The sequence below is a fragment of the Anomaloglossus baeobatrachus genome, chromosome 2 (genome assembly GCF_048569485.1).
Source record: "Anomaloglossus baeobatrachus isolate aAnoBae1 chromosome 2, aAnoBae1.hap1, whole genome shotgun sequence".
Classification (NCBI taxonomy): domain Eukaryota; kingdom Metazoa; phylum Chordata; class Amphibia; order Anura; family Aromobatidae; genus Anomaloglossus; species Anomaloglossus baeobatrachus.
Genome location: NC_134354.1, coordinates 296,675,165 through 296,689,272, shown reverse-complemented (window position 1 = coordinate 296,689,272; position 14,108 = coordinate 296,675,165). Strand labels below are relative to the sequence as shown.

General features: G+C 43.6%; 1 protein-coding gene across 1 annotated transcript in view; it reads left to right on the top strand.

Annotated features, from left to right (window-relative positions):
- ACACA (acetyl-CoA carboxylase alpha) overlaps positions 1-14,108 on the top strand; it is a 776,656-nt gene that overhangs the window by 199,479 nt on the left and 563,069 nt on the right. The window contains exons 22-23 of the mRNA XM_075335853.1: positions 958-1,058; positions 12,653-12,741. Of these exons, the coding sequence (XP_075191968.1) occupies positions 958-1,058; positions 12,653-12,741 (190 nt within the window). The remainder of the gene's footprint in view (positions 1-957; positions 1,059-12,652; positions 12,742-14,108) is intronic.

The following is a 14,108-nucleotide window of genomic DNA, read 5'->3' as shown; positions in this document are numbered from 1 at the left end:
GAAAGGACTCTAGGACCTGGAAGGAGCCCATACAGTTTTCTCATCTACAGAGACCAGCAGACAGGGCTAGGAATAGATAGCAAAGCCCCACCCACATATCAGCTATTAGGCAGCTGCTACCAATCAAAAAAACTGTACATTTATGTAACTTACCTGTATTCCAAAAACTATACATCCAATCTGACAACTAAAGGTATGTATAGAATCTGCGTGATAGCGCCAGTATAGCACTGGCTTTAGGTTATATAGGAAAATCCTGGTGATTGGTTCGCTTTAAGGTCCATGAAAAGTAGAAAGAGAGTGCACTTACCAGTAGTATGCAGTATATACAATTTATTTCTTTATTTGTGCTTCATAAAAACATATTGGCAGCGAGCAGGTTTACGGAAGGATGCAGATAGTCTCTGGATAACGGCCATTTTGCGCTTACCAGCACTTCTATGCGTTCTGTCTCGGACCTGTAAGGTACCCATATGCTTTAGATGAAAGTTGTCAGAACATACCAATCGATGAGACCAGGTAACTATCTGATGTGTCTTGGGTCCTACCAACTCTTCCCCAAGAGGGGATGTTCGGGGGAGAAGAATAGGGCAGTTTGATGTGAAACAATTAGCCGGGTTGAGCACTGTGGTCGTCTGTATGGTATGAATACGGCAAGTTTTAGAAGGTTTCTTCAACTTCTTGTAAGCGTAAGCAAGGACACATTATCAAGGTGTAGACTTGGGCCATCCATTTATTAAATTACCTACCCCAGATATTTAGAATTGACTAGCTTTTTGCTTCAGTGGCTCCTCTATATAAAATCTGATGTTATTTTGATATCGCTCCTCTAATGCTTGCGTTAGTTGATAAGTTTAGAGATTCTCTAGAATATTTTGTCATATTTCCTTTTTTTATTTTTTTTGTAAATTATTCTTTAACAATGTATATACATTTTTTTTTTTTGTTTTTACACAGATTGCAAATATATTGGACAGTCATGCAGCTACACTGAATCGTAAATCTGAACGTGAGGTTTTCTTTATGAATACACAGAGCATTGTGCAACTAGTGCAAAGGTGAGATTTAAAAGCAGTCTTCCATGACCATAGATTTGGTGTACAGATTGGATTTTTTATTAATTGTAAAAAAATTTACTTCACTATCTATTTCAACATAATTTAAAAGTGTATATACACTTTTTTAAATTGCTAAAGATATTAATAAAAAAATAAGTTGGAAAGGTAGAATTTTTTTTTTAATTGTTTAAACTCCTCTAAAATTGGAAATAGTGTAAAATATCTATCTTATAAAATGTTGTATGAGATTGTCACTAGATCTCAGATCTAGATCATATGCAGAACTACATACAGTGCCTTGCGAAAGTATTCGACTCCCTTGAATTTTTCAACCTTTTCCCACATTTCAGGCTTCAAACATGAAGATAAAAATGTTAATGTTATGGTGAAGAATCAACAACAAGTGGGACACAATTGTGAAGTTGAACAAAATTTATTGCTTATTTTAAACTTTTTTAACCCCTTAGCAACCCATGACGTACTGGGTACGTCATGGATCGTGTGAGGTTAATCTCCGCCCCCTGCCGTGGGGAGGCCGCAACGATCAGCGCAGATATCAGCTGATTTCAACAGCTGACATGTGTGCCTGCTAGTCTCCAGTGCAATCGCGTTCCACCCGCGACTATTAACCCCTTACCCCAGAATTTGGCAGTGAGATGTATATGTGCGCAGCCATAACGATAACATACCCCGCCCCCATCGGAAGTCACATGACATAATCACGTGACTTCCAGTGCTTGCCATGGTAGCACAGGGTCATGTGATGACGCCTGTAGCTAACATGAGTCACTTTCTCTCAATACCGGAATAGTGCCGGCATTGAAAGTAAAGCAGCATATCTGCAGATCTCAGCTGTGTAGCTGTGATCTGGAGAAATGGAAGAGCGATCAGATTGCTGATCCATACAGCCCTCTAAGGGACCTAGTAAAATATTAAAAAAAAAGAAAAAAAAAGTTTTAAAAAATTAAAGAAAAATAACAAAACCTAAAAGTTCAAATCACCCCCTTTCGCCCCATTGAAAATTAAAGGGTTAAAGAAATAAAAAATATACACACATTTGGTATCGCCGCGTTCAGAAATGCACAGTCTATCAAAATATAAAATCAATTAATCTGATCGTTAAACAGTGTAGCGGCAAAAAAATTCCAAACACGAAAATTATGTTTTTTGGTCGCCGCAAATTTTGCACAAAATGCAATAACAGGCGATCAAAACATAGCATCTGCGCAAGAATGGTACCGTTAAAAACTTCAGTTCAAGACACAAAAAATAAGCCATCACTGAGCCATAGACTTCGAAACTAAATGAGAACTCTACGGGTTTCGGAATATGGCGCAAATCGTGCGCCACTTTTTTTGGACAAGCTTGTGAATTTTTTTTAACCCCTTAGATACAAGTAAACCTATTCATGTTTTTTGTCTCCAAACTCGCACCGACCTTAGGTTTCACAGCAACACATCAGTTTTACCATATAGTGAACATGGTGAATAAAATATCCCAAAAACTATTGTACGAGCGCACTTTTTTTGAAGTTTTTCAGCACTTGAAATTTTTTTGCTGTTTTCCAGTACACTATATGGTAAAACTTATGGTTTAATTTAAAACTACAACTCGTCCTACAAAAAACAAACCTTTATTTGGGAAGATTGACGGAAAAATAAAAAATGTACGGCTCTCAGAAGAAAGAGGAAAACAAAAAACCGGAAAAACGGATAATGCCCGGGGGCTGAAGGGGTTAAAAAATAACTGAAAATTAGGGCGTGCAATATTATTCGGCCCCTTTACTTTTCAGTACAGCAAACTCACTCTAGAACTTCATTGAGGATCTCTGAATAATCTAATGTTGTCCTAAATGACTGATAATGATAAATATAAGGCTACATTCACACTTCCGTTGTTTTGCATCAGTCACAATACATTTTGTGGCTGATTTGACTGATGCGTTGTAGATTCTGGTACAACAGATGGGACGGATTCGTTAAAAAAAAGGATCCGTTACCTGGCAAAGGGGGGGGAGAGAGAGCCCCCATCATCATCGCACACACTGGCACTACCGCCCCCATATCATCACCGCGTACACCGGCACTACCGCCCCTATCATCACTACATACACACGGCACTATCACCCCCACTATCACCGCTCACATACACCGGCAATACCGCCCCCATCATCACCGCGTACACCGGCACTACCGCCCCCATCATCACCGCACACACGCAGGCACTACCGCTCCCATCATCACCGCACACACACAGGCACTACCGCTCCCATCATCACCGCGCACACACAGGCACTACCGCCCCCATCATCACCGCACACACACAGGCTCTACCGCCCCCATCATAACAGCACACACACCGGCACTACCTGAGTGATGTCACCGCTGACCGTGCAACTCACTTCAGTTGCTCCTTGGAGCTCACAGCGAGCGGCAGTGTTCTACAGCCGCTCCTGTCAGCTTCTGATGTAGCAGAGCTGAAAGCGTTGTGGGACCTCGTGTGGATTAAGTCGGCCCTGGAGGGGTATTTGGGGATTAATAAAGTGGTGAAAGAGGATTTGTTTTGTCTTATTTCAAATAAAGGATTTTTTGGTGTTTGTGTTTATTTACTTTTACTACAGTTTTAGTGATGGGGTGTCTCATAGACGCCTACCATCACTGATCTAGGACTTAATGGCAGCTATGGGCTGCCATAAACTCCTTATTACCCCGATTACCACCACACCAGGGCAATTCGGGATGAGCCGGATAGAGTCCAGGGGCTGTCGCATCTAATGGATGCGGCATTTCCAGGCGACTGCTGGCTGATATTTTTAGGCTGGGCTGTTCCCCATAACATGGGGCTCACCATCCTGAGAATACCAGCTCTCAGCCATGTGGCTTTACCTTGGCTGGTATCAAAATTGGGGGGACCGCACGCCGTTTTATTTAATTTTTTATTTTTACTGCAAGATATAGACCCGCCCACCGGCGTCTGTGATTGCTTGCAGTGAGACAGCTGTCACTCAGCGTGGGGCCTTGTCTAACTGCAACCAATCATAGGCGCTGGTGGGTGGGGGAAGCAGTGAATAAGAGATGGAGTAATGAGCGTCCGGCATTTTCAAAACCAGGAGAAGTCGCCGGAGCAGTGTGACAGCTGTTCAGCGCCAAGCCGCATCTGTGATCGGTGAGTATGAAGGAGGGAGAGACAGAGAGAGAGACCGACCGACAGAGCGAGAGACCACATCGACAGAGAGACCGACCAACAGACAGAGAGAGAATTTTGTACTAACCAGAAAGGAATTTCCACTTCTGAGCATGCTTTGTTACTAAAAACGGATCCGTTGCCAGAATCAGCCATTTAACGGATTCCAATGGATTCCAGCGCCCATAGGCTTTTATTATAACCATGACGGATGCCGATGGAATCTTGCGCGGTGCGTTTTTTTTTACGCTACAAAAAAGTTACATTTTGCGTTGCTTCTGCCCGACTATCAGTCATTTCACGACTGATCAGTCGCATAGCGGATGCAACGCAAGGCTATCAGTCGCAATCCGTCTTTAATTCAAGTCTAAGGGGAAAAAACTGAAGCTCTGCAGGGTTCAGTTGTTTCTCAAAATGACGGATTGTAACTGATGGAAAACAACGGAAGTGTGAATGTAGTCTAAAGGCCGCTTTACACGCTGCGATATCGGTACTGATATCGCTAGCGTGCGTTCCCGCCCCCATCTGTTGTGCGACACGGGCAAATCGCTGCCCGTGCCGCACAACATCGCCCAGACTCGTCACACATACTTACCTGCCTAGCGATGTCGCTGTGACTGGCGAACCGCCTCCTTTCTAAGGGGGCGGTTCGTTCAGCGTCACAGCTGCGTCACTGAACCGCCGCCCAATAGAAGCGGAGTGGCGGAGATGAGCGGGACGAACATCCCGCCCACCTCCTTCCTTCCGCATTGTGGCCGGGAGGCAGGTAAGGAGAGGTTCCTCGTTCCTGCGGTGTCACACGGAGCGATGTGTGCTGCCGCAGGAACGAGGAACAACTTCGTTACTTGTGCAGTAACGATAATTGAGAATGGACCCCCATGTCACCGATGAGCAATTTTGCACGTTTTTGCGACAATGCAAAATCGCTCATCGGTGTCACACGCAACAACATCGCTAATGCGGCTGGATGTGCATCACAAATTCCGTGACCCCCATCGACTCCACATTAGTGATGTCGTACCGTGTTTTTCCAAAAATAAGACACTGTCTTATATTTTTTTTGCCCCCCAAAAAAGCGCTAGGGCTTATTTTTAGAGGAGGTCATATTCTTGGAGAAACACGGTTGGAGGTAAGTTTACCCCCCAAAAAAGCAGACCCCCCACTTCCCAGGAGACTCATACTCACCAGACCAGGACGTCTGCGTGGTTCCCAGGTCCTCCTGTGATCTCCGGTCGGTGCTGCACGCCGTCCTACCCTGCTGCTAGCTGACATGCTGACACACACAGAAGATCCCAGACACACACAGCAGATCACAGATATACACAGCAGATCACACACAGCAGATCGCAGGCACACACAGCCGATCACAGATACACACAGCAGATCACACACAGCAGATCACAGGCACACACAGCCGATCACAGATACACACACAGCAGATTGCAGATATACACAGCAGATCACACACAGCAGATCTCAGGCACACACAGCCGATCACAGATACACACACAGCAGATCGCAGATATACACAGCAGATCACACACAGCAGATCTCAGGCACGCACAGCCATCACAGATACACACATCTGAACGCAGACACACACAGCCGTTCACAGATACACACAGCAGATCACACACAGACACACAGCAGATCACAGATATACACAGCAGATCACACACAGCCGATCACAGATACACACAGCCGATCACAGATACACACAGCCGATCACAGATACACACAGCAGATCACACACAGCAGATCTCAGGCACGCACAGCCATCACAGACACACACATCCGATCGCAGACATACACAGCCGATCACAGATACACACAGCAGATGGCTGTCACAGATAGACACATCCGATCGCAGGCACACACAGCCGATCACAGATACACACATCCGAACGCAGACACACACACACAGCCAATTGCAGACACACATATACACACACACACACAGCGGTTGCAGACACACACACACACACACACACACACACACACACACACCACATCACATCACATCACATCACATCACATCCAGCACTTATGGCAGCAGAGAATGAGAGCAAGTCACGTGTCCGGCCGCAGGTCCTGTTCGTCACGCTGCACCGCACTGCCTCTCAGGAATCTCCAGGCGAGAAGAGATCGGTGTCACTGGATGAGGTGAGTGTGTATGCGATCCGATGTGTGTGCGATCCGATGTTTGTGTGTGTGTGTGTGTGTGATTTGTTGTTTGCGTGTGAGCCGATGTTTGTTTGTGCGATCTGACTGTGTGTGCGATCCGATGTTTGTGTGTGAGATCTGGTGTGATCACTGCATGTCCTCTGCTCGGTGTCTGGTGAGTGTAATTGCCAGGTGCCGCTGTGTATAATGAAGTGTCCTGCAGTATCTGTATCTTTTTAGCTGCATGGACACTTCATTATTGATCCGGGAGTAGGGCTTATTTTCGGGGGAGGGCTTATATTTAAGCCTTTCTCCGAAAATGCTGAAAATCCCTGCTAGGGCTTATTTTTGGGGGAGGTCTTATTTTTGGAAAAACACGGTACCGTGTAAAGCCCCCTTAAGCCACCTGTGTGTAATCAAGTCTCTGTATAAATGCACCAGCTCTGTGATAGTTTCAGTGTTCTGTTTAATTGCAGATAGCATCATGAAGACCAAGGAAAACAACAGGCAGGTCCGTGATACGGTTGTGGAGAAGTTTAAAGCCGGATTTGGTTACAAAAAGATTTACAAAACTTTAAACATCCCAAGGAGCACTGTGCAAGCGATCATATTGAAATGGAAGGAGTATCATACCACTGCAGATCTACCAAGACTCGGCCGTGCATCCAAACTTTCATCTCAAACAAGGAGAAGACTGATCAGAGATGCAACCAAGAGGCCCATGATCACTCTGGATGAACTGCAGAGATTTACAGCTGAGGTGGGAGAGTCTCTCCATAGGACAACAGTCAGTCGTACACTGCACAAATCTGGCCTTTATTGAACAGTGGCAAGGAGAAAGCCATTTGTCAAAGATATCCATAAAAAGTGTCATTTAAAGCTTGCCACAACCCACCTGGGAGATAAACCAAACATGTGGAAGAAGGTGCTCTGGTCAGATGAAACCAAAATCGAACTTTTTGGGCACAATGCTAAATGATATGTTTGGCGTAAAAGCAACATATCATCACCCTGAACACACCATCCCCACTGTCAAACATGGTGGTGGCAGCATCATGGTTTGGACCTTCTTTTCTTCAGCAGGGACAGTGAAGTTGGTTAAAATTGATGGTAAGATGGATGGAGCCAAATACAGGACCATTCTTGAAGAAAACCTATTGGAGTCTGCAAAAGACCTGAGACTGGGACAGAGATTTGCCTTCCAACAAGACAATGATCCAAAACATAAAGCAAAATCTAAAATGGAATGGTTCACAAATAAACATATACAGATGTTAAAATGGCCAAGTCAAAGTCCAGACCTGAATCCAATCGAGAATCTGTGGAAAGAGCTGAAAACTTCTGTTCACAAACGCTTTCCATCCAACCTCACTCAACTCGACCTATTTGCAAAAGAAGAATGGGCAAGAATTTCAGTCTCTCGATGTGCAAAACTGATAGAGACATAACCCAAGTGACTTGCAGCTGTGATCGCAGCAAAAGGTGGCGTTACAAAACATTAACTTAAAGGGGACGAATAATATTGCACGCCCCAATTTTCAGTTATTTATTTTTTACAAAAGTTTAAAAAGAGCAATAAATTTCGTTCAACTTCACAATTGCGTCCCACCTGTTGATTCTTCACCATAACATTAACATTTTTATCTTTAAAGTCGGAAATGTGGGAAAATGTTGAAAAATTCAAGGGAGCCGAATACTTTCGCAAGGCACTGTATCTGCAAACAGATCCTTTTGTCTCTTGTTAATCTACTGAATAATGCATGTTAGCAAGAAGTCATGAACAAAACCATAGACTTTAAATCAAGACTCCTTTTTTTAAAGTTGTTTTTAATGTTTTTATTTAATAATATTTTGGATTCATGACTGGTGCAATTAATTAAAAAAAAAAATAAAAAAAAAAATATGGGAGCTGTAGGGATTTCACTTTGTTCATAGTCACAAGGTCCTAAGTGCAAACAGGAAGGTTTTTTAGGCTATGTTCACACACTTTATTTTTTTTTTTCTTTGTTTTTGGTGCATCTTTGAGGTCACAAAGATGCACCTAAATGCATACATTTCCTTCTCCCAGCAAAGTCTATGAGATTTATATTTTGCTGTCTACACAGTGCATCTTTTTTGGCTGCATCTTCGCTGCATTTTTGAAGACGCACCCAAGATGCAGCATGTCAATTAGTATTGCGTTTTTGCCAGTGTTTTTGAGCCCTTCCAGTCAATAGAATTGACTTAAAAAATGCATTGGGCAAAACTTGTGAAAAAAGCATGCGTTTTTTTCTGCATTTTTGCCGCTGTTGTGTTTTTTTGGGCCAAAAATGCTGCATATTTGTGGTTAAAAAAAGATGCAGTGTGTGAACATAGCCTTAAACTTCATAAACTTTCAGTATAAGGGGGGAAGAACAGCCTTTCCTTTGGCATAAAGACAAACAAGTGAACAAACATAATATACAGTCCATGTGATAGCATGGGTTTAACAGCTTATATTGTGCAACATTTTGTCTCTAGTAGAGATAGAACAACACCAGAAGTCTTTCCACCTCCAGTCAGACAACTTCTGAGGCAGCTCTTGCAGTTTCCCAGGACAATGCTCCACCTGCTAACTAAAATCTTGGACATCCAAGAACCACCTAGTTACCCAAGCATTGTTCCTCTTCCTCTCGTGCATCCATCTTAGCGGGGCATGGTTGCTCTGAGTACATTTTTGGCCTAATAAGTAATAATTGAATGCCTGCAGGTCCCACTTCATAGCCAAGCCCTTCTTCCCTACGATGGAGTAGTTCCTCTCACACGAGGACAGCTTTCGACTTGGGAACATTACAGGATGTTCCGCCCTGTTAATCTTCTGTGACAGGACAGCGCCCAGGCCAATATCAGATGCATCCGTCTGGCACAAACTCCTTTGAGAAGTCTGGTGGCACCAACACTGGCTGTCTACAGAGAGCCAGTTTCAGTTCAGGAAAAGCCGACTCCGCTTATGCCGCTTTGCCATGGTCATCTTCGTTCTTTTAAGGATGTCTGTCAAAGGGGCTGCTATCAGGCCGAAGTTAGAGATAAATCTTCTGTAGCAGCATAGAATACCTAGGAAGGCTCTGAATGCTCTGACCTGTGTATTCGAGAGGGGTTGTGGCCAGTTCTATATAGCCTCTAACTTATTTGAGATTGTAGCAATAATTTGTTTCTTCGAGCCCCATGGCATTTTTCTTCAGGTTGATGGTAAAACAGCACATCAAGAATCACCTGGACTCCCCCACATGACTTTGGTGACTCTCTTAATCTTGGTTGAATATCACAATGTCCTCAAGGTAGGCTGCTGCATACTTTTTGTGGGGTGCTACGATCCAATCCATAGCTCTCTAGAAGGTGGCCAGAGCTCCATGCAACCCGAGTCGCATCCTAACGTACTGGTAACATCTGTCTGGTGTTGAGAAGGCTATCTTCTCCTTGGTCTCCTGGGACAGGGGAATCTGCCATTATACTTTTGTGATGTCTAGGGTTGTGATGTGTTGAGCTGTCTCTAGCCTCTCAATAAGCTCATCCTACCCTGATAATTGGGTAGGTGTCGAACTTTGAGACATTATTGAGCTTTCTGCAGTTGTTACAAAAACCCCGCTCCCCATCTGGCTTTGGCACCAACACTATGGGACTGGACCATCGACTCTTAGACTCTTCAGTGATCCCCAGGTGCCTCATCCTTGTCACTTCCTTTGAGATCATTGCTCACTTGGTTTCTGGGATCCGATTGGGCATCAGGTTGACTTGAACATAAGAGCTGTGTGAGAACATTATGCTCTTAAATCTGAGTGAAACCTGGTAATTCTGAGAACACGTCTCTGTTCCATTGTGCTAACTCCTGGCACTACTGCTTTTGGTAGTGTGATAAAACCTCTGCTAGCTTGAATTCTTCTACGTTGGCTTCTGACTCCAAACAAGGAACCACTATGGGTTCCCTGTCCTGCCAAGGCTTGATCAAGTTAACATGGTAAACCTGGTAGGGCTTCCATTTCTCTGGTTGATGAACTTTGTAATTAACTTCATCAACCTTCTCCACTACTTCATAAGGGCCCTGCCACTTGGCTAGCAATTTACTCTCCACCATGCGTACCAACAGGAGTACTCAATCCCAAGGGTTGAACTGTCTCACCCTAACCAAACTGTTATATACCCTTGACTGCACTTCCTGTGCCTTGAGTAGGTGCGACTTCACAATTGACATTACGTTAGCAATTCTGTCCTGCATCTGGGCCTCATGCTGTTCCAAGTTTCCATAGGGAGTAGTCTCAGCTTCCTAGAACTTTTTTGCCACATCCAGGAGACCACAAGGTTGTTGGCCCTACAGCAGTTCAAATGTGGCAAAGCCTATAAAAAGCTTGGGAAACTTCCCGGATGGAGACCATCAGATAGGGAAGTGGACAGTCCTGGTCTTGTCAGTCAGTTTCTTCCACCTTCATTAACATGGCTTTTAAGGATTTGTTAAATCCTTCCACTAATCCATCTATCTGTGAGTGGTTTAAAGATGTCCGGATCTGCAATATTTTTAGGGCCTTACATAACACCCTTATAACTTTTGGCATAAACTCTGTCACCTGGTCCATTAATATGTCTTTTGGCAGACTATTTTGAGAGAACATATGGACAAGTTCTCGAGCAATAGAATTAGTGGAGGAGGTCAGCTGACATGTTGGACACAACTGACTAGCTCAGGATTTCTTTGTAGCACTTGAGTCAATAAAATCTCTGGAGGATCCGCTTCTGGGTTTTGTCTACCCCAAGTTGCCCACCCAAAACATGAGAATGAGCCATATCTAACACTCTGCGTCTATAGGGTCCTGGCATCAGCAATTGCTCTATTATCTCACTTGTTTGTATATTCACTCTATATAGCAGATCTCCAAAGTACAGGTAACGGGTATCCATCACTGGCTCCTGAACAATACTATTCAATACTGTCACATTTTCAAGGGCACCTTTCAAAGTTAGGTCCCTGAATTATATTGTTTCAAAGTTTTCCCTGGACACCTCCAGCTCAGGGATGTTAGCCTCAGGTGATGCTCTCTTATCCTCACTGCCAGCGAGCACACAAATTGAAAACTCATCAGTGCAGACATGCAACGAGGTCTCTTTGGTTGCAACCTATTATTACATGATCCGTCAGGTCATAACAGCAGCCCCCACAACTCCCAAAACACAGGAAAGTAAAGTCCTAAAGTTATTAGCTGTAAGAAAACCTTTACCACACCAACTTCATGGGACAAATTACCAGAGTTGATGCTTATATCAACTCGGGCCACATGATTCTTCTTTGCATCCCAATTGATAGATCTGATGCCCACCATGTTCTCAGGGCCAAGTAGATTTAGAAGTATGGTCCTTACCAAGTTCACCAAACTTCCTGAGTACAGACGTCCAGTCACTTGCATAGCATTTACCATTGCCAGGCATACCTGAGACCCCTCACCAGGATGAAGAACAGTGCTGATGGCAGGGTAGGCAAGGTAAGATCAGGACCAGCCTATGCTGCAGTTCATTCACTCCAAGTTCATGGGACACCAGGCAGCGAACTGGCCAGGGGCATGACATCTACAGTAGACCATACCACAGGACTGATCTCTCAGAAGCGGCTTGTACTCTCATAAGTAGAGTAAGAAGCCAATTTTTATGATATATTACAAGGCTTCCAATGTTTTTTTTCCTGTACTATTTATTTCTGCAGAGTTTATTGAAATGACAATGACTAGAGCTGCGTCACCTATAATTTGAGGTTTAATCAACCCAATAAGTTGTGGCAGCATAAACCAGCCATATGCCATTACTTTCTATAATTGGAAAACGTTTAAAGAGGTTTTCCAGGGCTTATATTTTGATGCCCTAACCTGATAATAGTATATTTCTTTACATTTTACATTTCTATACATCAATATTGGAACAGTGGAGGTTCATGTGTTGGATGACCATCGATCCATTAGTAGTAGCCTATCCTAAAAATGGGACATTTCTATATAAGTGCTGGATATCCCTTTTTAATGAGATTTTTTATGACGTGCAGTAGTCTTTGACTTTAAGGCATAAGATTTTTCAACAATGTATCTGCCAAACAATGTATGGGAAAATGCATTTTAGAATGGATTTTTTTTTTTAATGTGCTAGTCCTATGTTCTCCATAGAATCCGTCTTACACATTTTCAGACATCACTGTTTTGTAAGTTGACAATAATGACTTCATCAGGTTCCCTAAATTATCTATATTAATTTCTCAGATATCGAAGCGGCATTCGAGGTCACATGAAAGCTGTAGTCATGGATTTGCTTCGTCAGTATTTGAAAATTGAAACCCAGTTCCAGCACGGTATGTTTTACACAATTACCTTTTTTATATTATTAAGAAAACAAAACTCTGTTGTTTTTCTTTTGCATATTTTTTTTCTTATTGCAATTTTAGAAAATGTCTCATTTTCACTTTACACCAGTGCCTCCAAAAGATGTAAAAACTCCACACAAACACAGAAGATAGCTGTTGACCGAACCCCCATCTCCGCAACTCTCCAACAGACTGGAGTGCTTGACTCGGTTGTGCACTCCTGTGTTTTCTATGAAAGCGCCTCTGCCTAACTCTTCTCGCTGTGTGCAGAGGCTCTCGCTTGATTGGCAGTGCAAAATCGCACATACTGGATCCTTCTCTTCTTTTAGATCATCTGTTAGAAGAGATTTTGGAGGCTCCTTTACATATTACTGTGGCACACTGAGTGCAATGTACTCAGGACACAGGGTATGGGTCAGATCCTCTAACGTGTCAAGGGTGTGGTAGCCGTGTCTGTGTCCTTGCGCTCCGGTGACAATAAAAAGCACGTGGCTGTGGGCGTGCGGGCGTTTATGCCGGCATTACTGGTTTCCCTGTCAGCTTAGTTGGTCAATGGTGTTCTCCTTGATGTTGGTGCTGGAAAAACAGGAGAGTCAGGAGGCATGTTCAACAGTAAAACAGATTTGGCTTTTTACTTTTTCAGCATTTAACAATGTACACAGCCATGATGGTGATAACATAGTCATATGATACAGCTCCACAGACAGGCACATAGCAAATAGATGCAAGGATACAGTCACATATGAGGCGTGATAACAGCAAGTGCGAACAGAGCCCATCTTGTCGACCAAGCTGACACAACAGAGGTGGCTTCCTCTATCCAATCCCACTGGGGTATTGTTCCCCAGCAGACCCCAGAGTTCCTGGTCCCTCTGACCTTAATGTAAAGTAGACTCTCCTGTGTACCCATCTTCTTTATGGGGGACCCGTCTCCAGGCCTGTACTCCTCCTGTGTCCACAGTTTTGAGTTTCAGGTAGGCTAAGGCGCTGCGCAGACCAGGGCATTCCATCTGCCTAAAGGTGTGAAAGTCCTAAGAGGTCTTACTTGTTGCCCTACATTTAAGCTGAACCCATTAATATCGTCAGGCTCCTCTGACATTAGTCTGATGTGTATGGGAACCTTTCAGCTAGCATGAGCATCAATGTGTTCTCTGGTTATTAGTAAGGCACAGTTGGGTGTGGGGGGGGGCAGTTTTCATAGAACTGTTCGTATGCTGCACAGACTGCTCTATGGCTCCAGAAATGTAGTTTACCAGCATAATTAAAATAAATAGAAATGGATTTAATGTTATATCGAGTTCAGAAGACAAAAGGAAAATTGATAGAATTTTCAATTTAGGCTGAGGACACACGGT